Source organism: Haemorhous mexicanus, chromosome 6 (assembly GCF_027477595.1).
Source record: "Haemorhous mexicanus isolate bHaeMex1 chromosome 6, bHaeMex1.pri, whole genome shotgun sequence".
Classification (NCBI taxonomy): Eukaryota; Metazoa; Chordata; class Aves; order Passeriformes; family Fringillidae; genus Haemorhous; species Haemorhous mexicanus.
This window is the reverse complement of record NC_082346.1, coordinates 26,437,588-26,463,785: the sequence shown is the minus strand read 5'-3', so window position 1 is coordinate 26,463,785 and position 26,198 is coordinate 26,437,588. Positions and strand designations below refer to the sequence as shown.

Here is a 26,198-nt window from a genome sequence, read left to right as displayed (position 1 = left end):
TTCTGAGATTACATTTTGATTTTTATTGAAATACAAAAAGTGCAAACTGTGAAATACAAGATTGGTGCAGATTAAAAGAAAACAAACAGTGTGAACTGTGAAAACCCAGGCCTGCACCTGATGAACATCAACAAAGGCAGGGAACACCAGCAACAAAAGCAAAGCCGAAATTTTTGCACAGGAGCCCCTGTGAATAAAAAAGGAAACTGGGACCAAACTGGCCCTCAGCTCTCTCATGTTAGCACACAAGGCATCTGGATGGCCCCAGACCCCCTGCACCACCCAGAAGCTCTCGTGTCAGTTCACAGCTTGGGCCAGGGAGTGATCAGAGGCCATTAAGACAGCAGGAGGCTTAGCAGAGGGGAACATTCTAGGTGCTAAAAAGCAGGAGGTTGATGCAGAACAAGTACCCCCACAGGAAGAAATGGCTAATAGCTAACCTGAAAGGTAAGCCAGGAAAGAGACCCTTGGGCAGCTCTATAGCAAGGAGAAAACCAACACAGTCCAGCACCTTAATTGTATACCACCCTGACCTATACAAGGCAGAGAAACCCAGCCCAGCCAGCACCCTGCCCATGTGAGCAGGGAATTTAATCCCCTGGCCTTGGCAGGTGCAGACTCTGGTGACCATCCACCTGACACAGGCTGCAGACAGGCCCGGGCCAGTTCTTTGCTCAGATCACAGGAGGAAAATTTCAATGCAAGGCATTCAGAAGAAAAGACTGCAAAAGCAACCCTGGTTACTGTGCCTGCTCCAGGGCCCTCAGCAGCTCCAGCACAAGGAGCAGCAGAGGAAAGGGGATATTTACAGTGGGTCCCTTCCAAGATTTGCAAGCAATTTTCCACCATGAGCAGTAGTAGTTCCCTGAACACTCTCTGTAAGCACTGAACTTGAACAGGCTTTTATCCCTGCCAGCAGGGGATGAACCAGCCTCTCTTTTGCTAAAAAAGGAAACATCATTTCGAGAATTCACTAAAAAAAACCCAAACAACCTAAATCCCAAAAAAAGCCCTAAAATAAACCACCAAAGTCCAGCCAGAACTCAGACACTTGCAGTATTCCCCACTTTCCCCCTGGACAGGAGCTACTCCAGCACTGTTCCTCTGGCTACTGGGCAGGGAACAGTCCTTGCTGCTCTGCAAGGCCAGAACATGCCACCTTTCCCAGAGAGTGCATAGGGCCAGGCCTCATGCACGCAGGCACTTGGATTCCAGGCTGCCGAGCTTGGGCATTTGTCCCAGAAGTTAACTGGGCTTGCCTTTTCTCTGTGGAGATGAAGGTGAAGCCAGTGTCAGCTGCAGATATAGTCAGAGCACCAAGTCTCCTTCTCTCCCCACCAAAGCCTCCACAGAGCAGGACACCTTCAGGGAAAGAGGAGCTGCACTGGGCTCCCTCAGCCTCCACGGCCTTGCCCCTTAAACACTGGGGGAAGTGTTTACTCTGCACACTAGTCCACCCCAGATTACTCCTCCACAGCACTGCTAACTCACTCTAGAAGAGATCACAAATGAATTAGAAGCAGATTATCTCTCCCTCCAACACATTTACTTAGTTACTGCTGTGACTTGTTCAGGATGAAACAATTCATAGCCTGGCCAAACAGGGAAGGCTCCTACTCTTGAAAGAGGGAGACTTGAAGAAGTCAGCAGGCTGGTAACCTCCATAGGGCAAAGTCTCCCAGTATCTAGAAAGGACCAGATCCAGTCCTATCTTAGAACCTCTCTTGCTCCAGTTTTAGTAATGTTCACTTACTTGTTCCCTGTTCCCACTCACATGTTGGTGTGCCTCCTCCAAGGCAGCTGGCTGGACCTGCGCTGCCTTGCAGAGCTGCCTACATTTGCACCCATCACCATTCCAGAGTTTAGCAAAAAGAGCAATCTCCTTAATTCCTGCAGCAGATGCCACTTACTTTGACTACACCAGGGGCACCGACCCCTGGTCAGTGTTTAAAGGCAGGTTAAAATATTATGAAAAAGCAAATTCTCTTTAGCATCCAGTAGCTTTAAAAAAGCAGTTCTGCTTGGTCCAAAAGATTTGTCCCTGAGGCCAGATGCAGCAGGGAGGTCTGGCCCAGGCACACAGGGCACAAGATACAAAGATAAATCACATCAGTGAAGTAAGGCTAGAAGCTCCCTCCTTTAACCCTGACAAGCCCAGGCTGAGGAGAAGGATCTCTTTTAGCTCAGGTAACGGGAATGAGGCAACCCAAACCAAACAGAGATGCTGTAACAGTATCGCAGCTGCTCCAGGGAGGTGCTAGGACCACCTCACTCTGAGCCTGCCTTGCAGAGAACAGGATCTCTCCAGCTGTGCCCAGGGCATAGAGGATGCATCTGACCAGATGGCAGGGTGGAAAGTACGAACCCAGGAGGAGACACAGCAAAGGCCCTTGGCATGGAATAGCTGTTCCCTCACAGCTTTGGCACGAGTGCTCAGCATCTGGGCAGAAATTTGTAATCCAGGCCTGGTGCACTCCATGGTGAGGGTTAGCCCCAGTCCCCAGACATTCCCCTCAAGGCCATGCTCTCTGTTACACTATGCTGGGGAAAATTATGCTCAAACGGACAACTAACTAGTGAAGGCAGTCTATGCCAGTCAGCACAGATACATGTGTCAGAAGAGAAGGCCTTGTGCTGCTGCCAGGACAGATGGTGATCCTCATGGTGTTCAGCAGCTCAGTGCCACCAGGGCACTTGCTCCTGCCATTCAGACTCACCAGAGGTCAAAGGGTCACAGCTGGCCTGCATGCACAGCCAAGCCTGGCATGAACCTTCCCAGCCAGGCTGGGAGTGCTGCTGGAGGGACGAACACACCTGAGCTGGATAACTACGGGAGGCAAGTCACCCACCAGAGTCCAAAAAACACTGAACAGTACCTGGAGTGGGTGACATCAGAGGGACTGGGCTTGGGCTAAACTCACCTTCATTGTTTTGGAGTCTGACAGGTAACACAGCCCATTGCCATGAGCCTGTCCTTCACCTGCCTGCCAAAAGCATGGGGTCTAAGAGTGGTGTTTGTAAGTGCAGGACATGCTGCTATCTGAAGCACAAGGGCCGCTGCTCCCTTCCCTGCTTTAGGTGCCCCTGGGGAAAGGCAGGATGCATGCTCAATGCTGAGAAATGGCACTCACAGTAAGAATGTCTCCATCACAAAACCCAGCAACCCTGCCCTAGCCCAAACAGCCCAGCTGAGGCAAGGAGGGGTGAGCTGGGGCTATTGGGAGCTTGAACAAAAAGATCTGTGCTAAGGAAGGGACCAGGAGGGCAGAATAACTGCACATAAGGGAAGGGAAGGAAAGGAAAGGAAGGCAGGTCATCTGATAGGGCAGAAGACTGGTGATGAGCCCTGGAGGAGCTGTGCAGGTGGGTTAGGACTCCAGTCTCAGCAGCTAGGAGACCAGCTCCCCTGCCCATCCAGAGCTGCAGGTCTCCTGCTCACTTACTTGCACAATTTCACCATCATCTCCACAGCCCTCACTCTGCTCATCACCCAGAAAATCAATGGTCCCTTTGTACTGGAGACAGCTTGGTCACAGCTCCAAGACAAAGAAGGGGGAAGGTGGGCACAGTGTGCAGGTGTGGGCTGGCCCAGATTCAGGCCTCCGCAGCCTCAAACAGCTCCTTCTGGTGGTCCAACAGGAATTTGGTAAAGGTATTGATGGGATTGATGGCTTTTAGAGTGATGGCCACATCTTTGGCCCAGAGCAGATTTGGGCCAAACACAACTGCCAGGTTGGTGTTTGTCATCTTGTTTCTGTCGCTGTGAGCAGAGACCTATGTGGGAAGGAAAGAGATGACTGTGAATCCTACAGAATAGCACAGCAGCTGCTTACCCTCCCCAAAGCCAGAGACAGAGAAAACAAGGAGAAAAGCTGACCAGGCCATATCATAACAGCATCAAGAGCACTGGCAGATAATATCTCTACAAGTCCAGATCACCACTCATGATCTTCCCTCTTGCTTGAATGGACTTGCAGTGGCTTTCTTGGCAGCAGGAAGTACTGTAAAGCAGATCTGAGACCCCTCTTCTACTAAGTTACTTCGTAGTTCTACCTCCACCCTGGGGAGCTTCCAGCCTCCCTCGTATCCAGAGGGAGGCTGGATGCCTGCACCTTTTAGGCTGCGCCTCTCAGTGTTATGACAAGCAAATGCTTAGGCTGATGCTCACCTGCACCAGAAAGGCTGTCAGTAAACGGAGCACTTGGTAGTTTTCTTCTGGCAAATCCTGGAGCGTTTTGCGAACAACATCCACACGTTTCACCTCCTCCACGCCTAAAAATCAAGAAAGACAGGACAATCCTCAGCACCCGTCCTGATGAAGGCCCTGCTGGCAGTAACAAGGTATCCCATGCATGTCTCCCCTAAGACATCTTTGCCCTTAGCCAGTGCAACATTCAGGGAGTAGCACTTGTTACAACTCACTCTGGAAGCTGACAACATGGCTGTAGAGGCCAAAAGTAAGGAGGGGCTCAGGTAGCTCCCTCAAGAAGGTCTTGAGAATCACAGCGGGGAGGTGGACATCTTCATACTCCTGGAAATCTACAGGCACACCTGAGAAAGTAGAGCAGACTCAGTGCTCACTGGCAAAAGCAGCACCTCCTCCAGACAAAGGACGGGACATGATGGTCAGAGCCCGAAACTAAGGAAGAGGTATTTTTAAAACCACAGAATCCTGACGTACCACATCTTCTAGCAAAGTGGGAAAATATGTCCCAAAATCATATACAAAGCAGTCCTGAATCCAGCACTACATCTTTAGAAGTCATCAAATCAAACACGACTAAATTTCATCCTGGTCATCTTAAGTCCCTCCAGTGTAACCAGAGTAAGATGGTGTATCTCACCCCAAGACACAGGGAAACTTTCAGGAAAAAAAAAAGGATAGTAAAGGGAATATGAGTGGGAAGGAATATGCTTTCCACACAGAAGTACCAGATACTTCTCCCTTGCAATTCAGGTCATACCCCAAGGCGAAGCCTCACCTACAGATCTATCAAAGAAGGAGAGGATCCATGATGGACTAGTTCCTACACAGTTGCAGTTGCACAGTAGTAATTAGGGAATGAGAGGGGCTCTGATGTGTTTGGGCACTTACCCATATTGTATTTTTGCTGGACCTCTCTGACAACCTGTGTATTTGCTGATCTCCGGAAAATCCCCTCTGTATTAAGAGCTGTGAAGTGGCAGCAGATGGAGAAGAAAAAAATCAGCCATGTGAGACTCTCTAAAAATGCTGGCCTTCGCAATTATAAATCCATGCTGTGGGGCATTCAGACTGTTATCAACAAGCCCCTTTTTTAGAGTACAACAATTCTTTCTGCTTCTGCTATCTGACAAAGGATACAAGGGGCATTTGGCTACTTTTACACAAGTAGGAACATGGACTCCTGAAAGAAGGAGGTCTCCTAAACCCTCCACAGTCTCACTTGAAGGCTAACTCACCTAGTTCTGGCTTTACACCCTATTCTAGACTGCAGTTCTTCTTTATCTTACCACAGTCTTGATGGGAGCTTGGACAGAACAGAGGTCACTGATATGGGATTGCAGCTTCCCCAAACACTTACCATGCTCCCGCAAGTGAGCAATGGTATCTCTGACCACCAGAGGAACAGGAGACTGATCAGGGCTCTTCTCCCTGAGACTGCACCAAGAAACAACAGGTTACACACAACTGGTACACAGGACTGGTCCTGCCTTACATGCAGCCTCCAACTCTTGAATTTACCCACACAAGCTGTACTACATATGATCTTGCTATCCCTATCCCTGGTTCAGCCATTATTCTAGCCTTCTATCCTCTTCACCCATCATGTTACATCATTCACTGGAGAAGCTATGAGCTGATTACTAGACCACAGGAATGTTTTTCCATACTCTGTAAAAATCTCAACCTGTATATGCCAGGGCAAAGGGTTTTCCAGAAGGCAAGGATGCTAGTTATGAAACAGGTGAAAAGGGTTACACTTCCTTTTTCCTTCCTCATATAAGCAAGGGCAGAAAGAAGCTGACATATGAGAAAAAAAAAAATTTGGCCATCACATTCCTGTGACAGAAGATTTATCAACAAAATGGCCATCAGGGAAAACCTCATGATGCCAAGGTGCTCCCTGCCACCCTCACATTCGATTGTCCAGACCACTAGATAGCTGGGAGCTTTTCACCCCTCCCAGGCTGCTAACAAGCTCAGGCACCACGGCACCATGGCAAACACCATCTGGAAATGTTGCACTGAAGCTGGGGAATGTGTTCCCAGACTGCCTCAGAGGATGTGTCTAGCTACACAGTACTGGCTCCTCCTCATTCCCCAGGGAGGCAAAACCACACTCAGAGTTAAAAATACCTTCAACACTTACTCAGTATCCCAGCCCTTGCCAGTGTCTGTGTTTGCCTTTGTCACTGTGCAGGAATGGGGAGTGGGATTCACTACAAGGCTGAATAGAGGCGCTTTTAAAATAGAACTTAGGATTTCAAAAACAACTAAGAAACAAATCTGCAGTGCTGCTCAAAGCAGCACAGTCCTAAAGAGAACCCTGTCAGCCTCCTACAGACTTCTTTTGCTTAAAAGGAAGTTTCTAGTACCATAAAGCTGTACCCATGGCTCTTATTTTGCTCCTCCCTTAGTGACCCTAAGTTGCAAAAATAATCTAACCCAGGGATCAAGAGGGTGGATCTGAACTGAGTTAGTCAGGATCTGGACACGAGCGCAGAGTTCCTCAGGAAAATTATTAAAGTTTCATAGGAAGTCTGAACTGTAAGAAATTTTGCAGCCATTTTCTGCTGTTGTTCAGTAATAAATACAGTGACCTCATACCAAGGAAGTCAGGGCAAAAGCAATACCATCCAGAAATACTCACTGCTGTAGGGAGACTCCAAACTGCTGGTTTGGCAGCGGTGGGCGTGGGGGTGTTGGCTTCTGGGGCACTTGCAAAGGTTTCTGCAGGGATCTCAGGTATTCATCATACCTGCAGCAAAACACAGACTAGTAAAAGTAAGTCCACCTCCCAGAAAGTGCATGAACCCAGCACTGCACACCCACTGGCAGCAGCACCAGACTGGTATGGTCAATTACACCGGTGCAAAGCCACCACAGGCAGCTCTGGAGCACAAGAAAAAACATCTGGTTGCCATAAAAAAAAAGCAGGGAGAAAAGGAGTATCTATCTGTAATCAAGAGGTGGAGTAGCTGAGTAACAGCGTGGGCAGGAGGCCAGGACAGCACCGCTTGTGATGAGACAGATGCATATGTGGGTGTGGGAGAGGGAAGCAATCTGGTAGGACTGAGATTATTGCAACTTTGGGAAGCCCCAAAGACAAGCTGAGCAGTGCAGAATGAGCTAAGCAGGTGCCCAGACGACAGCAGATGCACACCATGAGCTCCAGGTCAGTGTTAAGGTCAGGATCTTGTAGAAAGTCCCCAGGGGGTGAGTGGGAGATGTAGGATTGGTACTCCATTGCAGGAGGATTTTTAACTCAAAGACAGAACTGGGGACTGGGGTCAAGGACACACAGGAAGGACTACAGAGAGAAACCAGTCTTGAAGGCAACTTGTCAGCACACCCTGCAAAACCTGAGTGGAACAATCTCTTCCTTCCCTTGCCACTCTTTACAAAAGGTCCCCTCTCACAGACTCCTAAGCAAGGGGGAGACAGACAGTATTCTCACTTTAGCACTTGGCTTGGGATCCCCAACTGTTCCAGCTTCACATACTCCTCCAGCTCACTAAGGTAATTCACATAAAATATCTTTCGTCCAAATTTAAAGCTGAAAAACAAGAGAAAGGTAGATATGTGAGAAATTGGGAAATCCAGTAACAGAACTGACTTCTTACAGAAAAGGAGAGCAGAGGGCCACAAAAAACATCAGTGGGGCAAAGGATAGGTATGGCTGAGCAGCAAAGATGTCACCCACATTGCTCTCCAACTCCATCTACTTTACCAGGAGATGCAAAGACTTTCCAATATACATTAGAAGCCCTGGCAGCCGCAGGCTCCCTCAAATGGTAGATTTCTCCCTCCTGTGTTCAGCACTAGGCTTGAGAAGATTTTACTTCCAATTATTTCATAGAGTTATTATTTCAGTATCACAATAAATTAAATATTTGAGTTACAGAGCCTGCAACTTTTTACTTCCACTTGACTGGAGAAAAAAGGAGTAGCACAGAGCTGAAAACTCTGTAGGTTCCTAAAAAGGTATTTCTGCTGTGTGAGTATTTCTGAGCTCAGAAGTGGGAGGAGATAGAAAAAGGTGAGAGACTCCAGGATAGGCCTGCCACCCTGGGCTCAGCTTGTGCCCCTCTGAGAAGGCCCCACTGTTATCCTGAAGTGTAAACATGCAGGTGAGCCTCCAAAAGTGCTTCCTTCCTACCTGATCAGAGGCTTGAAGAGTATCAGCAGGGTCTTGATGAACATGGTTGGATGCACAATGTACAAGGCTTTGATGTTCTTCTTGTATCTGTTGAGAGAAGCCTAGTAATGACAAGCTGCACTTTAAGCAGAGGAACCAACCTTTCCACAAGATTAAGGCACCCTGGTTGCTTCATGCCTATTGCACTGAGCCTCACCACACCCCAGCACCCATGGCCTCTGCTCTCCCATGCTCTGTAGCTGTTTCAGGCCACTCACCAGCCTAAGGGCATGCTACCCTGTATTCCAAGATTCATCTAAAACCAGTGAGCAGCCTCCCCAAGAACCTACAATTATACTGTGGGGCTGACACACTTGCACCAGGTCCTGGGTTTGCTGCTTGCCTATTGGCTTAAAGGGTGTAACTACAGAAGGAGCTGTTTAACCTATGATTCAGTTTGTATTAAACAAAAATCCACCTCCTTAAGCAGGAGAATGAGTGACAGTAAATTATGATCACCAAGCTACACAGGAAGGCTGGGGAAGATCCTTTATGTTAGGCTACAGAATAGCACATAACATCCTTGCTTGCTGCACCTTTACTCACTTGCGATCAAATTCCCTGTAGGCATCCCGCAACCAGCTCAGGGATGGCTTGTTCTCACTGGTCAGGCCATGGTGCAGGTACACCAGGGTGTAGTCACTCTCCACATACTGGTCCAGTGTGAATTTCAGGTACCTGAGAAGAAAGAACTGATGAACTCACTTTGTGCTCTGCTACAGAGAAGCTATTCCTCCCTTTGGGACTCTTTTTGTGTGCCGTAACAGAGGATTTGCATCTCCAGCAGTGGAGGTAAGCACTTGGGAGGACATGTCCAGCTAAAGAAGCTACTGCAGATGGATTTGTCCCCAGGAATCCAGCAGCTGAGAATTAGGTCAGATTTAAGAAATTAACAGCAGCCTACTAAGACTGTACTTACCCCAGCAGTTTCACGTGATCTAGTTGATGACTTGGAGGCATCCGGCAGGCACTGAACAAAATGACTTTTCTTCCATATTTGTCATCACCTGCAGATAAAATGTCAGAGATTATAGGGAGTTAAGGACTTCATCGTGGTATTGGCAGCAAGGGGTAAAGAAAGAATGAGAAACCACAGTAACAAGGCACAGCTGCCAGCAAAGCTAAATCTGATTTTCAGCAGCTATGGGCCTAATGTGGAAGCAGAAATCTGAACACCAAGGGCCTGGCAAGTCAACAATGAGAATCAAGAACAGATTCCCTGCTCCAGCCCTGAAAGAAGATGAAGGACTGGAAACCAGAATGCCTCCGGGCACATAGGGATGGAGGCAAGTACAGAGCAAAGTGCTCAGAGCATTAATCTTGCAAAGCTGTGCCTGGGCATTGCTCCCGATGCACACACGTCCAGGGAGACAAAGGGAAAACTGCCCCTCACTGGCGCGATAACTCCTTCCACCCTGCACACGGTCCCAGACTAACTTCTAATAGTCTGGTGCATCTGTTTTTTGCTTCACCTGGAGCTCAGTTCTGCACACAGAACACAAGCCATTTCATATCCTGGAAACCAAGAAATTCATAGAAAAAGAGCAGTTCCAGATAAGAACTCTTCTGGATGAGTTCCAGATGATTTCTCATATTTCCAAAGAAAAGTCTCTTCTACAGACGGGCCAAGCAGGGCTGCCGGATTCTCCAGAAAGATGGTAGAATAAGCTCTTCACCGCTTCCTAGATTTTCCATCCACAGAAAGATTTTTCCAGCCTGAGACAGAAGGAGCTGCAAAGTGCAGCACGACAAAGCATTCTTTGTAAAAGCCATGCAGAAAACAGTCCCCATCACACTGGAGCCAAATAACCCATAAAGCACCGTCATGTCATGGAGGACACTCCCAGGCACCACTAGAGGTTTCAGAGACAACAAGCCAAGTTTTCCCCAAAGCAAATCTTCAACCATTTGTGGACTTCTGCCAGCAGATCTCAGCCCCATGAACAAAGCCCAAGCAGACACGCATGGCCAAGCTTAGCAGACATGCTGGGGAATAGAGAGATTTGCATAAGTGAGAACCAGGTCACAAATCCTGCGGACATACAGAGTTTGAAGGAAAGTCTGATTCTCTCCCAGATACAACACCCAATCAATTTCCACAAACATGACTTCTTTTTAGCAGCAGTGGAAATGAAATGGTTCCTTTAGTATTAAGGGTAAAAGTCTTCCCACCTTTTTAGCTACTCACCCTGCTCTGAAACCTCTGTTTTCTTGTCAAGCAGAGAGTGCAACAGTGAATGGGGCTGTTGAGGCTACACTCAACAATACTCTCCTTACGCCCATATGGTAAACCATCTCACACAGACCACAGCATAGAAAAGCAGCAAGGATCACTACTTATGCAGGACTGACCAGCAATACTTCATTCCTCTTGAAATATAACCTTTTCCCAGCATGGATTTACAATATTCATGCAGCCATTTTCTCACCTTTGCACAGGCTCTGGCCCTCAGCTATCACTTGGCCACACTTGCCATGCAGAAACTGAGGTCTCAGAACAGCAAACCTGGTATTTCTGGGAACGCTGCCTGTTAGTACCAGAGGACAACTTGGTGCTGCAAATGGCAGCCAGAGAATTCATACACACCAGCCATGACATTAAGATGCCACCGGTCCCCTTCTGCCCCCATCTTGCCAGAACAGATTCTCTTGCTACTTTGTTAATTTCTATTTTCACCTTGCAAGTCTCATTTTCAAGTCACCAGACAACACAGAATTTACTGATGCACACAAGGCAGAAATTCTACCAAAGCTAAGGACACTGCAGCAGCACTAGGTACAGACCAGGAAAAGGGCGGCACAGGCCATCGCACTGACATACACATGCGGAGATACGGGGAGCTGGGGAGGACGCATGACCTGGAATGCAGGACTAGGAGAGTGATGCAAGGCTCATCTGGAACAACCGGGTACAGTCACAGCCAGGCCACAAGACCAACATCACACTGCGTTTCCCACGGTAGCCCACTCTCTGCCTACCCCAGAGTTTCTTGGTAGCTCACTGTGAGCTTTAGGGCCAGGTCTAATGTAATTGAGTTGTCTAAACGACTAAGTGCAGGTTACAAAGTCCTGGGCAAGGAACATGGCATACTGTGACCCTTCCCATTGGTCTTGAATAACTCATATATCTCTATCTGAAGGACAAAGGGTGCTGCCTGTATAAAGCACCAAGAAGATGCAACATTTGAGAATCTGATGAGTTTTATAGTCATGAAAGAGAATGGTCAGAAAGACAACAGATCTTTGCAGATCATATGTAGCTGTATGCTAAATTCAGAACAGATGATATCTTCAGTTAACTGAGGCTGCATTTCACACTAGAGTGGATGGGCTGAGGGCCAGATGCAGACTTCAAGTTTAATCAAGGCAGGCCTCTGTGGTGTGCAGTACAGTACCATGTTTGTGCCATGTTGTGGATGGCCATACACTCAGCTCAGGCTTCTGGGCACTGATTATCAGATCTGACAAGTCACAATTCCAGAACAACATACCTTAAATAGCTTTCTCTGAAATGACATAAAAGCCTACAGCAAGGCCTATGCAAAGTCTACAGTCTTGTTCCTTACATAGTCTGGGATCGCTGGTAAAGAATAAACAGACAATCCATGACTCTTCCAAATGGGAGATGGCATGTATCCCCTAGACAATTTCCAGGGCCAAGTACATCAAAAGATAATCTACAGTGCCCTAGATGACTGAAAAAGGAGTGGCCTGTTTTGCCTTCCAAATCAGAATGAATTTATGCATGAGACCTACAAAGGAACGAGCATGCCCTTTTCTGAGTTCTGCGTTTCGCTCCAGTTTCATCACACTGAGCTTAGCCTGTCAATGCAGAAATTTTCAAAACAATCAACTGCCAGTCTTGTTTCTACCTGACATATATCTGATCAGTCTCCTTGCTCCAGACATGATAAAATCAAAACTTCAGCATCACAGCTGAACAATCAGTTGCTCCAATTTATAAAAAAGAACCTAAAGCCCATTCCATGCATTCTTGTTGGAGGAAACTACCTTCAGGTGGCCCCTCTGCCTCCTACAGAACAGATTCTTATCAGGTTTGATCTCTCCCAGATGCTCCATCCCTTGTACTATTTGCTTTCCTGTTTGCAGCATTAATCTTATGTATCTAGGTTTTCACCCCTTGTTTGCAATTGCAAATAGCTGAAATTTCCACTGAACAAAACTACAGACCATGAAGTAATCACTTGGCTTCTCAGGCTGCCTCCTACCTCTCCCACATGAGGAATGCTCAATAGTTACCAACAAACCAATAACAAATTATGTATCAGTACTCAAAGAACACCCCAACTTAAAAAATATTTTCAAGTACGCTGGAATTAAACTACCTACCTGAAGGATGTGATTCAGATTATTTTGCTTTTATCAACAAAGAGCAAGACAGTAGCCAATATCTAAAGCCAGACAAGACAGCTGCTCATCTAAAGAGATATGAACTTGTAGCACTGATTGACATAAGCTCCTGAATATTTTTATGGCACTTTTAAGGCCTGAACTGCATTTTTCTTCTCGTTCAACAAGCAGCATTTCCAGGGCACTTCTAAGACAAGGGGCAAGGAAAATCACTGCTGTGTTTCCAAGCTACGAGCACAAGGCCAAACTTCTAAAAGGGCTGAAATTAAAATACTGAGGCAAATGTTTCAGATCAAAACCTGCAGCAATACAAATGTATCACAGCAGAAATTCGCATCAAGATGGCAATAATGTCCCAAGACTGGGCATTAAACGAATCTACACAGTCGGAAAATACACAAATCTGCACATGGAAAATACATCCTTGGCATGCAGATCCTGTTATTTAGCATTTCTATGTAAATAGAAATATATCCATTACATATCCTGAAATATATCCTTTAGCATTTATGTCATGATTTGAGGCAGGCTAGCTGCAGTCTAGAGAGTGCTCATTCCTGCTTTCACCAGGTTGCCTCAGTTAGGTGCCCATCTTGTTGAAAGATTCATATGGGAATACCCTAATACTTTGATACTGAGACAATGCAGATGGATAGAACTTGCCACCAAAAGCTAGTGTTACTGCTAAAAGAGCAAAGTTAACAGAGTTGAGGGTCAAGGAAAGAGTACCACTACAGAATATTGGAATATTACTACACAAGTTTCACAAAGCTTAGCATGTTTAATCAAAGCTACTGTGAGAAAAAAACATGTCAAATGTAATTTCATTTCAATTAGCTGTGCTAAGCTTATGGCACAGCTGGGAAACGTTTAAGCATAGTAGATTTTAGGTGCCTATTGAATTCCCGAGTGGATTTAGCCCTGAAGAAAAAGAAGGTAAGGAGTTCAAAGCAAAAGTATTTTAATACGTGATTTCAGCCATCTTGATATTCCCAATATCCAAACACTGCCAGAATCAGCCTTATGAAGCGAATATAGCTTTAACTGATACAAAAATATACTAGAGGGTCAGATTAAAGAATGCAGAATGGGAGGATGTTGGAGAGCATAGAAAAAGGGGGAGAAGACTCCACATAATGAGGAAATGAGAATCAGCATTTCCATGAATTGTGTGAAGGTCTTAGCAGTAAGAATTTCACACCAATAGAAGTTTTCACGTACATTGAGAAGCACGAAAGCACCAGCAGCCAAATTATTGAGACTCGGGACTGAAATCCGGAGAGTATTAACAAATGCTCAGCAAGCCCAGGGCAGTCAAGCACAGCTTTGGGCAAACAAGTTACCAGAACACAACATCTCTGCAGCCAAATGGAGAAGAAATAGATAACAGTTGCTTTCAGATAGAGAATCCAGTTTAAGTGCCAGCTGCTTAGCACATGAGTGCAGCAGCAGATCATGTGAAAGAACAGGAAACAATCCTAGAATGAACTTCCAAACCACATACAATGACAGGATGAACTGGAGTTCAAACTGAACTGGTCCAAGCAGGCCACCATGATGACAGGACAGGAGCAGGATTTACATTGAGACCCATGAGCCCCGAAGTGCCCAAAGTAAAACCCACATGCCAAATTTGGCTCAGATGATTCTGCTGTGCCTGAGGCAGAGGTGCAGCCCTCAGACAACAATTTTGTGCAGCCTTTGGATTCCTGAAAAATTGCCAGTGCAGCCTAAGGCTGAGCAAAGTTTGGGCTCCCCTGAGACAGTCCAGCTACAGGCCATGGTCATGCTAAAGGAATACCATGATCTACAGAACCAAATGTTAGTGCCACAAAAAATCTACCTACCTGGTTGGGCCCCATCAAGTGCACCCTGGTCTGGAGGAACAGAAAAAAAGTTATAGCAAGCCAAGCTTTGCATCCTGTCCCAGAAAGTAATCATGAGGGTAAAGTCTGAGAGCCTAGCCAGATTGCCACTGGGATGCATTTAGCTGCTGTCTTGCAGGATTCAACCTCCTTCCATTTCATCTTTCCCCCATGCTCCTCTGCAAAAAGCAGCCTTCTCTAACAATTAGAGGCAATAACAGCAAGCCTTGATTCCCAAATCTCCTTTTGGAATTTGCAACTAACACTGTATAATCAAATTTCTTGCCCTTACTGTTACACTTCCGCTGCCACCAATATGGTAACTGCTGTACTGCCACTTTTAAAAGGGTTAATTGCAATTAATTCTGAAGTCCTCTGAACAACTTCAGAAGTGTACAGAGAATGGCATCATACCATATGAATAACACATCCCACACCCATAACTTTTTTTTTCATGATTAGTAGATTCTGAGTAAAAAAACTGAACTGCCAATTAGAATTTTAAAAAGGTTCCTATAGTTTAGAAAGGCATTTATTACCACACCTAGCCCCTTTCCATCACTCTCACAGCTATATACTCAACAGACCAACATGAGCCTATCAACATAGGAGCCTTTGCAGAGCAGAGCTCTAGGAAGAAATTCTCCATTCCTTTATAAACTTAAAATTCCTAAGATACTCTCCCTTCCCTTGACCTTGCATATCAAAATATGGTGCACAAGCTGAGCTTTGGATGGACTCAATTCTACAGAGGCAATTCATCATTTTTTAACACACAAAATATTCTTAAACAAACGAATAAACAAAAAAAGTTAAAAGCTGGAAACTACATCCAAAAGCAGCAGAAATGCAGGCAGTCTGTACTAATGGAGTCAGTAACAATGTACCATGCCTGAAAAGGACACTTGTTACCCTTTGCTAATAGGCCTTTGCTGAGTCCATTAGCCACCAAAGACACCCTGCAACACATCTTCAACACAAGTTGCGTCTGCCCCTTCTACCTTTGTCTGCCTAGAGAAACAATACCTACTGGTGCTCCAATATTGATTTTACCTCCCCATGTCAATCACCAACACCTACAGCAAATCATCAGCACCTGTTATAGCTTTGGCACCTGCAGTCAAGTTTGCTGGGTAGGTTTGGTACCAGGTTCACCAATGAAAATAGATTTACTGCTGGAATTGCAGCTTCAATCCAGTAATGCAAGAGAAGGTACACTCGTAGCTCTCCACCTTGTTTTCCCACTTCAGTTACAGGTCTTACACGTATTGGCATCACAGCTTTTCTGTGAGGGCAGCCCCACAGATTGACAATTAATGGTGTGAGGCAGTAGATTTCCCACACAAACTAGCAGAAACATGTTTTGAGCTCCAACAAAATTTTGAAATCACTAGGCAGGGATTACATAGCTGGAGTATATAGTGACAGCCACTTTCCTGACCACTGATACACTATCTTCTACCCTCCATGGTAGTGAGAGATTTATATGCCAATATATGTTAGGCCCCTGTTTTCTTATCCCAAAAGAAAGGAAGGCAGTTATTGTGTAAAATGGGAATGCTGATGAACCTCATAGCCATAGTTTTGCATATTGACCACAAAGAAGAGACCAGTATTTCAGACTGGGGAGCAGAACGAGGAAGGAACGCCTTGCCAGAGCTGACAAGAGCTCTGCTCTTCCCACACAGCCACAAGTTTCCAGTATGAACTACCATCTCCAGAAACCTCCTTTAGACTATTATTAACTACCTGCCTTAGTTTTGCAATTCAGCCTGTGCTAAAAGGCCAAGACTATGTCACGTCTAGTCTGCCTCAACCCCCAAGAAGATGGAAGCAGCCTTTGCCATGTAAGAACTGGCAGGAGAACACAGAAACTCTCAGCATAATAGAAACTTGGGATAGTTCCTTAACAGCCTTCAACCAGGAGCTTGTGCTTCCTCCAAATGCTATGTGACGTGAGCAAAGAAAAAAAATCCATTTTGCAGAAGTGGACTGTGCAATGAAATCAAGCCTCCTCTCTTTCAGCTTCAGGCCACAGGTAAAGAAGAATTTCACTGCTACAGCGCTCACAAAAAGAGGCACTCAGAGACAAGAAGAACAAAATCATACCAAAACCTCCCCAGAGCCTGAGTAAAACATTCCATAAACACACACTTTAAGGCAGGTCTGAAAGGACTAGCAGAACACCAACATCTTCCACAAAGGATTGAGTCCCAGAACCAAAAGAATGTTTCCTTAAACCAAAATATTGTGACTCCTAACAATACTCCGGTTCTGAGAACTCCCTCAGGACTGTGGCCCGGATGCCTTTTGCTGTCATCTTTGTGTAACACACCACCACATGAGACAGCAGTGACATGCCTGCTCCTTTCCCATGGACAGCCTCTTCCCACAAGATCCTAGTCCCCAGAAGAGACAGAAGCATAGGGCACAAAGGAGAGCCTCCATGAAACTGCTGCGCTATTTTTAAGTGAAAAACAAACCCCAAAACTTTATTTTCTTAACAAATTCTGTAAAATGTTTTTCAGTACTTTCCTCTCTTAGGTCAGATAGCCAGATGTTTCAAATCCAGCATGCCTTGGACTGAATTAAGGTCAGCTAGAAAACGAGCATGCTGACTTTTTGCCATCAAAACTGGGCTTTTATTAAGTTATTAACGCCATGCATACATCCAGCAAGAAGCAATTACTTTTCTGACCACACAGGATAACACTGGGATCATGGAGTTCAGCCTGAGGATGGGAACCAGCCTTCTGCTTTTGTCTCAAAATAGCATCATCATCCCAGAACATATTTCAGGGCAGGCAGGAACAGAGTTAGCCACAAGCTTTCTGCTCTGAACTGCAGAACAGGGAAGGACATGGGACAGAAAGCTGATGAATCAATAGAGTGGATAAAACTATCCTTGATCTACTGCCATTTGCTAATATTTACAAGAGATCTAGGGTAATTTTGTTTCAGGCTCAGCATAGCCAGTGTTCATTGCACCTGGAGCTGCTGACAAACACAATTTGTCAGCAGAGCGACATCTGAACAGTTTCATATTAATCCTCCAGTGAGATTTTATTCTCCAGGCTACCTTTAATAGGATTTTTCCAGACTTTACCAGACTGTTTGCTTCCAACAACAATCCAGAGAAGACTACCCTGTCCAATACTCTGAACAGTTAAAATTCTCAATTACTGACCAAAAAAAAAATTATCAGCTTCCCCAGAACCAAGATTACAAGTCAGACTCCTTTGATCAACCTCCTAAATTCTCCTTTCAGGAGATGAGAAACCAGCAAGTCTCAACCTACATGGCAGCAAATCCTCTATCAGGAGCTGTGCTCCAAGCTCTTCCAGTGCCAAGAAAGGCATCACACCACACGCCATGTGTGGGACCATCACATGCTTTCAGACACATCAGCTACCGGTGAAAACTGGCCAGCAAGAGCCAAGAACAGAAGCTTCTCTGAGCTGCTTCTGCACTATACAGAGACACTGCAGGGACACAGAGCTCACTAGGAATACAAATTTAAACCACAGCGGGGAAGAGTTCAGAATGCAGGCACGGCTCCCAGTCAGCCATCATCCCACCCCGGAATCTTTTCAGGAAGCTGGCTAATTCTTCCTTTGCTAGCCTAGACCGTGTCAAATGGCCAAATGGCTCCATTCCAACAGTCACTGACACACACCTCCACTGGAGTGATACTCCATTCAGAGAGCTTGTCAAAGAAAAAGTCATGTTACCTTGGAACAGAAATCCCTCAGAAAGAGTGGTGTTTATCTCAGGAGGCAGCAGACAAAGTATATCCTTGGTTTGGGCTGACATTCCAGTCTTATCAATGTCTCTGATCTAAACTCTGCTAAGCACTTTGTCTGAAGCTTAGCCTAAAGCGAACTGTTATCGTTTAACTCACCCTTTCCCAGAGTCCTCAAATACCAGTTACCTGTGCCATTCACATTCCAAATATTCTGGTATTACCACTGAAATGGTGGAGCCCACACATCTGTTTCTTTCCAGTTTCAGCAGCAGAGACCATGGTGCAGACCTCTATAAACCGCAGTCCTGAAACTCCAGCCCCATGGAAAAGAAGCTTAGCAACACATTTGTAAATGAAAACACTTCTGGCAAATCTATAAGGCCTAACAGCCTGATTGTCAAACACCTGGCCTGTCAAACTGAGCAGGAAAACAATAAACAACAAGGTTTTGAGTCTGCCATTATAATTTTGTTCCACAAAAGATAGGACATGAGAGACCAGGAAAAAGAAAGCTCATTTGAGAAAACTGCCCAGAAAAGAATGATATCAAGACAACTCTTACCAAAGTAAGTGCCAGAGACTCTTTTCGTTGTGGTCAAACTCTGCTGCAGAACAACCCTGAATCAGGAGGACTCCAGCTTGTGCCTCTGCTTCCTTGACAATTCACATGTGGGGCAGGGACCAAGTTACAGAGAGATGGGAGTAGGAGGGGTAGGAGGTGGCAGCAGGAGGGGTAGGAGGTGGCTATAGTCAAGCAGGAAGTATGAATCAAGTCATAACAAGTTGTAGAAGTGCTTGTTTTTTTAAAAAACAAGGAACACAAGACAAACTGGCCTTACCCTTCACTCAGGCTCACCACAGCAACCTAAAGAATACCTCCAAAACACTTTCTCATGGAGGCCCAAGCAGTGTATCACCAAGGATTAGCATAAATAAAATAATATGGACAAGAAAACACAAAGAAAATCCAAATGCTTGTGACCCTGAATGAACAGGTCTTTCCTTGCTGTGGAACACAGGCCTGTTCCCCCTATTTCAGATTTCTGTACATGTTACTTCTGGACAGGACTGCCATTCAGATATGAGTGATGCCACCTACTGTGGATTACTCAGTCAGCTGAGGACCTTATAGCTGTATTGCTTAACTACATAATTTCTGTGGCATTATCAAGCAAAAACCACTTTTGTGCTCGGGACATAGTAAAGACCCATATATAAAACAATTCAGCAAAAGCAACTGAGTCCTGACAATAATATAATCAAGTCAGCAAGAGCCAAGAAGTAACGTAAGTTTAGCTGAAGTCAATGGAAAATTACACATATCACAAACATTCCAGAAGTTTGGTGTTCTTTCTGTGCCACTTGGGCTTGGCAAACAGCAGATGTCCCCAGAACCCTATTTAGAACAGTCCTTCCTCAGCCCAGCTGCAAAGAGATCACAGGAGAAAACAGGAAGTTTCCTACCTGCTACTTCCACAATGTGGTGCCTGGCGATATCATAGTAGGGATCATCCCACTGTAGGTGAGTGACAGGCTCAGGGGAGCCTTTGGAGTCATCTGAACAAAGTACAAGAAACAAGCAATCAGAAGAAGGGATCTGGAGCACATTGGCAAGTACAGAAAGACAGAGGTATAAGAAAAAATGGCACTTCTACATGGGAGGAACTAATGTATGCAACTATACACCTTGAAAACCCACTTTTGAAATTCTGAGTGGACAAGAGCAGCAATGACTTCAGAAGAGTCCTCTTAGTCCTATGTGATCCATATGTGTCCCTCAGAATGTACACTCTCAAACAAATGTTCAGATATGTCATAAATATTCACAAAGACAAAACCCAAGGACACCATCATGGCTTTCTAGGGAAAGGAGGATCTTAACATAGTCCCTTGATGGATGGTCATACTGTATATCCTTGAGCTAATTTTCCTGACCTCTCTGTTCATAGTTCACAGCACAGGATTTCAGAGCAACAACTCAGATCTCCAGCCCCAACTCCCAGGAAGTTTGAGACCATTCCAGTCCAGAAGGCCAAACTCTCCTGCAAGAGACCATAATGGAGCATACTCAAAGATTTACAGCACATCTATTCTGTCAGCACCAAAATGCAGCCAGGCACAGGACTGAGAAGAGCATATTTACAGTAGCTGGCTCTGCACTTTTTAGTGCTGTTCAATACTGAGGCTGATTCACTTGGGTGTGGTGCAAGTTTAATGTGTCTATAAAGCTTTTAAATGGAGCTGGGGCTCTCTGTATATGTAGATATGACCACAATGCTGCAAGACAAACAACTGCTTTTTGGCCAAAACCCAGATCCCAAACAAGCAGGATACTTACCTGATTTGGGAAAAGCAGGGACTTCATCTGATGGCCAGTTCTTATCATCTATGGAGGCCAGTTTGAGCTGGCTGAGGGACTGGTTGGTATCATCCAAGTTCAGGTCATCCTGAAGCTCCGAGAGTGGGTCTGTAGCCATGGTCCCCAAATACCGCAGTTTATTTCACTGTGTCTAGAACACGGACTGCAGAGATTGTTAGGTGAGACACAGAGATCACAAATCTACCTCCCCACAGAGATACTTCCTCTTCTCACCAATTTCCCCCAATACTCCCTCATCCTTACTTATCCAGAGATTGTGTCCCCTCCCCCTTAATACAAGCAGGAACTCCTCCTCCTCGCCAGAGGCGCAACACGTCGGATTCTTTCATGCCAAGTGCTATCAAAGGCCATCAAGAGCTGTACCAACCTCTCAAGGAGTCTCTGCTTGACCACAGCTCTGGGCAGAATAGTTTTTCTCTCCTGAAACAGAAGCAGCACCAGGACTCCGCAGAAGGCGACAGGCTGCACCAGCCCCTGCCTGATACACTCCCTGTATGGCTCTGAGCTCCCCCTCCCTCTGAACGGCTGGCACAAAGCCCGGCTGTTTCCACAGTTGGCCCAGTGCTGGAAGCTTTCCCAAGAATCGCCCCCCTCCTTCTCCCCATAATGGAGAACCAGAGCTCTCAACAACACTGAAGTGCGTGCTTCAGTGTGCTGCGATCTGAACAGAGAAGTGAACAGCTCCTTAAAACAGGAATTTTTTAGGCGGAGCTAGTAAAACAGGGAGAACAATGCACATACAATCCTCATCTCCTTTCAGCATCACCCAGTAAATCCTTTCTCCTACATAACAACTAGCAGCAAGGAATCACTTCTTTCATTTAAAGCCATAGTGCCTGAATGAGTATTTTTCACCAGGCATGCAATAAGCAGACCAAAGAATTAAGAGGGTCCAAGAAACAGACAGCTCAGTGCATTTGCTGTTGTTTGCAAATATTTCTCACTCTCATCTGAAGCGAAAGATACGTTAAAGCTGGGACTGAGCTAGCACAGCACACAAGACCTCCTAAGAGTACCAACTCTTAGAGACAACCCTTGGGAAGCAGCTGTTATCCTCTGAATTCAGTCTCCTGGAAGTAAGCAAGGAAACATTAAAAAGGACAACTGCGTAGATCTGGACTGCTCACATAGAACCACGTGGACAGTAATTCAGTGGTCAGCAGGCAGCAAGCCAAGAGGAAGTGTAGAAAAATCAAGTGACACCTTGCATCAGCAAGAGTCTCTGTAACACTGTTTCACAGCAATGCTTATTTTGCTTTACAAGGAGAGCAAAGGGTTCAAAGATGATCTAAGGAGGCACAACACCTTAGTGTGAAAAGTATATTTGCAGTAAAGCTATTTCCTTTGGCAGAATGGAGAGGGGGCAATGATGTTTTGCATCTTCCATCCCTCAAGCTTGAATGTGTATATTCATCCAGAGAAAACAATGAAACAGTTACTCAGACTGAGCACAGAGGGCAAAACCTGTGAGAGACTGAGCTCTGGAAGGTGTCACGTCCATGCTCAGGTCTATCATTGCCACCAAGCTTGGGGATGCATTTTGAGAGCACAAGAAATTGGATATTCAGTGGTTTTCTTCTCCCTTTGGACCATTCCAAGCTTATTATTTACTTCCTGTCCTCCCTTATCTGCTACTCACCAGTTTACAACCAGTTCACCTCTCTGGGGCTCCCAAAGGACTGAAAGCACTGCTAATCAAATGCAATGTTTCCCAAAATATGAAAGAGCGTGATATATACAGACAGCAGGCCATCAAGACAATGTATCAGACACACAGGGTCCCACCACTGCAGCCATGCAAAGATCCAAGCAAAATTATTTTCCCTGCCCTCTGGTCAGGGCTGCCAGAGCTGCCTGACCTCCTCTGATATCGACAGGGAAAGGAGCAAGAAATCAGGCTCCCTAGCACTTTGAGCTCATGCTGGAACCACGCAGCAGTGGAGCCAAAGGACCAGGACTCCCCACCCCTAGCAGCTGATCCAATTTCTATGGTAACGGCAGGCACTAACTTCTATGACTCAGCGAGCTTAAAGCATTTCCCACAGGAGCTCAGCGGCCCCAAAAGCCAGTGCTGCATGCTGAGGAAGCATCCATGGCTCCCCAGGACAGTTCTCAGGGACTTCCCAGCCCTAGTGGGGACAGAGGACCACATGTGACTGCTGCCATTCACTGAGATGACTTTCATGGGAGATTCTTGGGGACGCCTGGTAGCAACCACTTCCCCAAAGCCGAGTCCTGAAACGCTTGGGGACCAAATCCAAATCCCCCCACAGAGTAGTGATGGTACTGCCATAGGGCCAGCAAGTCACCAAGGGTCCCTACACTTGTCCCTACACTCACCACTTGGCTTCACAGTCAACTTGCAGCACTTGTCCAGAGACAGAGGAGCAGGTTATTAGACAGCATTGGGGGACTTCCCCTGAGGCATAAAATTAATCTTAGTGTGGCACCATGTGGAAGAAGGAAGTTGTTAGTAGGATCCACACCACAAAAAGAGCCCAGTGGATAGTGCTCTGGCCTCACCCCTTGGAAAAACAGACAAGGCTCTCCAGATACCTTCATGTAGTTTTCACAGCCAGCTCCATTCCTTGGCCGTAGATTACTGCTCCATGGTGTTAATGGAAGCAGGATCCAGAGCAGAAGACCTCTTAGATTTCAGGTCCTTCTTGTGAACCATACTGTAGTACCCAGAGAGCCCCAGAAGATTTTGCAGATTTTTCTCCAGCCCTTTCCCAACATGCAAAAGGCAAAAGCACAGGATCTCACATCAGATAACCATACAGCAGTTTAGGACATGAAATCTTCTAAATGCTTGGGAACTAGCAGGCTCTGAGAAGGAGAGAACTAGAGTTATCATGTAAGACACAAATTGAGGATTGTCATATAAGGATACACATTTCACTTTCCAATAGTGTAGCTGCATGAGATGCTTCCGTGTATACTCAAAAATGATCCCTAAGGATCTGTCATTAAACAGAAAGTCCATATGTATCATGGTGATATAGTTGTTAAAATGAGTAAAGTGTTTGTTAAAAACATTTCATGTTTTTTAACAATAAAAGAGCATTTCAACAGATTAACTCAGTTTAAAATCTGCACCTGTTTTACATAAATGTCATGACAAGATGCAAGTAGTACACTCCATATAGCAAATAATAAGATCAGAAAAATTACATACCTAGATTTTAAAATTACATACCTACATACCAAAAATTCTAACCAAAGATTTAAAACCTAAAGAATCACATATGGCAGTAGAAGCATTTACTTACTGCCAGGCTCTAAAGAGCCAACTCTTACCTTTTCCCCCAAGTATTTAAGTAAGTTTTCTGCAACTGCACTACACCTGAACACTTGTTGTGTAATAAAAATTAACCTTCCTAGATAAGAGAGACATATGATGGAGAACAGCACACTCCACTAAAGGAGAGAACTCAGACCATTAAAATACAATTTTCACACAAATTCTGAACTGAACTGAATTCTGAACTTATATAAGATCCAGAATTTACCCATGGAAGACCATTCACATTCTATCCAGGAAATCTTGGTAGCTGCTGTTCATGAAAACTATTTTTTTCTGCAATTTCAGTTTCACTATTTTTCTATCACTTATTTCTAAGATACACCTGCTTGGTAATTTCCTTTTCCTGTTTTTCTTCCAGATGTACTATTAGTCCAGAAGTTAATTACACTTCAAAATACGTCCATGCATATATTACCACCCTGCAGCTCTACATACAATAAAGAATTACAGAAGTAAAGCGGCCTCTTCTCCCATCCAAGATGAACAAAATATGGTCAGATGCAACACAGTCCTGGTTCTGGGATTACTTTTATGACTCTGCTACCATCCCCACCTACTCCCAGTTTCGGCCAATTTGCACAGACGCCTCTTTTTCTGTACACATCAATCAGGCCCTGCACTTTGCTAGTGTTAAAAAAAAGCACTTTGAAAGAAAAGGGAACAGTTACTCAGCAGCAGACCTTCAGGGTTCTCACGTGCATTAATGAGGTCCAGAACCAAGACTCACCCAGTAAGCCCACCCCTTGTCTTCCCTCACACCAAGACTGATTATACTGCCGAGAGCATCACTACCGTGGTACTACCCTGAAAGAATGTAGAGGTCAAGAGCCAGACCTTGTCCTGGCTCACCATGACCAATAAACTCACAACAGATACACTATTGCTCAGGGAAGCCCTTTGGTCCTTCATTATTCCAACAGCTTTTTAATTGAGCAGCCTTCCTTCCCCAGTCACCTCAATCCATTTACTGAAGGCTACCTCCGTGCCCGCTGGAAATCCACTCAAGCGAGGAGCCAACTTCCCCTTACTGGCTCTCTGCAGGGTCAGAGGGCAAAAGCGCTGAACTCTCCAAGCGTCCTCTCCGGAGCTGCTGCACAAAGTACAGAAGCTGCTCTCAGTGCCGCGCAGGACCCCCCCAGGACTCACATGTGAGGGAGGCAGTGGGGCACACACAGCCTTGCGCGGGCTGCCGCCCTCCACCTCCTCCTCCTGATCATCCCCTCCACCATACATCTGTTCTCTCCTGTTCCCTTCGACTCATCTCCTGGGAGACCCCTGAGGGAACCTCAAGATTGCTGACGAGACTCACGGATTTACTATCTACACTATTAAAACAAAGGTTCCCTAGTACACGCCAATTGCCTGAAGGCAGGACAAGTACCAGCTCCTCCTGCTTGGCACCGGGATTAATGGCAGCCAGACCCAGCGCCAGCCCCGCCGCAGCCGCCGAGGTCGGGAGCAGCTAGCAGCAGCCCCGGTGGCGCCGCTCCGGCGGTACCTGCACCGCCTGCCCAGACCAGCGGTGACCAGGACACCGCGGGCTGCTGGCCCGGCTCTCCCCGCCCAGGTGCCCGCGGCGCTTCACCGGCCGCGCTCTTCCCGCCAGGCGCGCAGCGCGGACGAACCGAGCCGCTCCCTCACACAGGGCGAGCCTGACAACACCCGGGCGGAGCGCTCGGGGCTCCGGGCCCAGCCCCGGCCCGTTCAGCCTCAGCCTCAGCCTCAGCCTCAGCCCCAGCCCCAGCACCCGTCCCAGCAGCACCAGGGACAGGCCGCCGGGCCCCGCTGCTGCAGGCAGGGCCCGCCCGCGCTCTCCGGGCACCCCACGCCGCCCCGCCGGTGCCGGTACCTGCCACCGCCGCTGCCCGCCTGTCACCGCCGCCCGCCGGAAGCGCGGCCTCGCCGCCGGGGGATCCCGCCCCGCCCCGCCCGCTGCCGGCCGCCGTCCGGGCGCGTCCGCCGCTCCCTCGCAGCGTTCCGCCGGCCGAGGGGGCGGCTGCGGAGGCGCGGGGGGGCCGAGGCTCCCCCCGCAGGCAGAGCCCCTCGTAGGTGCGTGCCGAGGCCCAGAGTGGGTGGGATGAGCGGCCTGGCCTTCCCGAGAGTCGGGTGTGCGCCTTGAACTGTCCCC

General features: G+C 46.6%; 1 protein-coding gene across 5 annotated transcripts; it reads right to left on the bottom strand.

Annotated features, from left to right (window-relative positions):
• Positions 1 to 25,995, bottom strand: ARHGAP1 (Rho GTPase activating protein 1). 5 transcript variants are annotated; one of them, XM_059849408.1, is made up of 16 exons: positions 25,920 to 25,976; positions 25,049 to 25,160; positions 23,320 to 23,490; positions 20,722 to 20,905; positions 19,848 to 19,940; positions 14,621 to 14,650; positions 9,322 to 9,409; positions 8,949 to 9,080; positions 8,364 to 8,450; positions 7,662 to 7,760; positions 6,855 to 6,962; positions 5,565 to 5,641; positions 5,096 to 5,173; positions 4,423 to 4,551; positions 4,169 to 4,272; positions 1 to 3,774 (listed from the first exon to the last, which is right to left on the bottom strand). In XM_059849408.1, exons 4-16 carry the CDS (start codon positions 20,858 to 20,860, stop codon positions 3,595 to 3,597), a joined length of 1,344 nt encoding a protein of 447 aa, XP_059705391.1. In that variant the 5' UTR covers positions 20,861 to 20,905; positions 23,320 to 23,490; positions 25,049 to 25,160; positions 25,920 to 25,976; the 3' UTR covers positions 1 to 3,594. The 5 variants fall into 5 exon arrangements, with proteins under 5 accessions (XP_059705391.1, XP_059705394.1, XP_059705392.1 ...); XM_059849411.1 differs by lacking the exon at positions 23,320 to 23,490 and having other exon boundaries at positions 25,920 to 25,934; XM_059849409.1 differs by lacking the exon at positions 25,920 to 25,976 and having other exon boundaries at positions 25,025 to 25,154.
• Between the last annotated feature and the right edge of the window lie 203 nt (positions 25,996 to 26,198).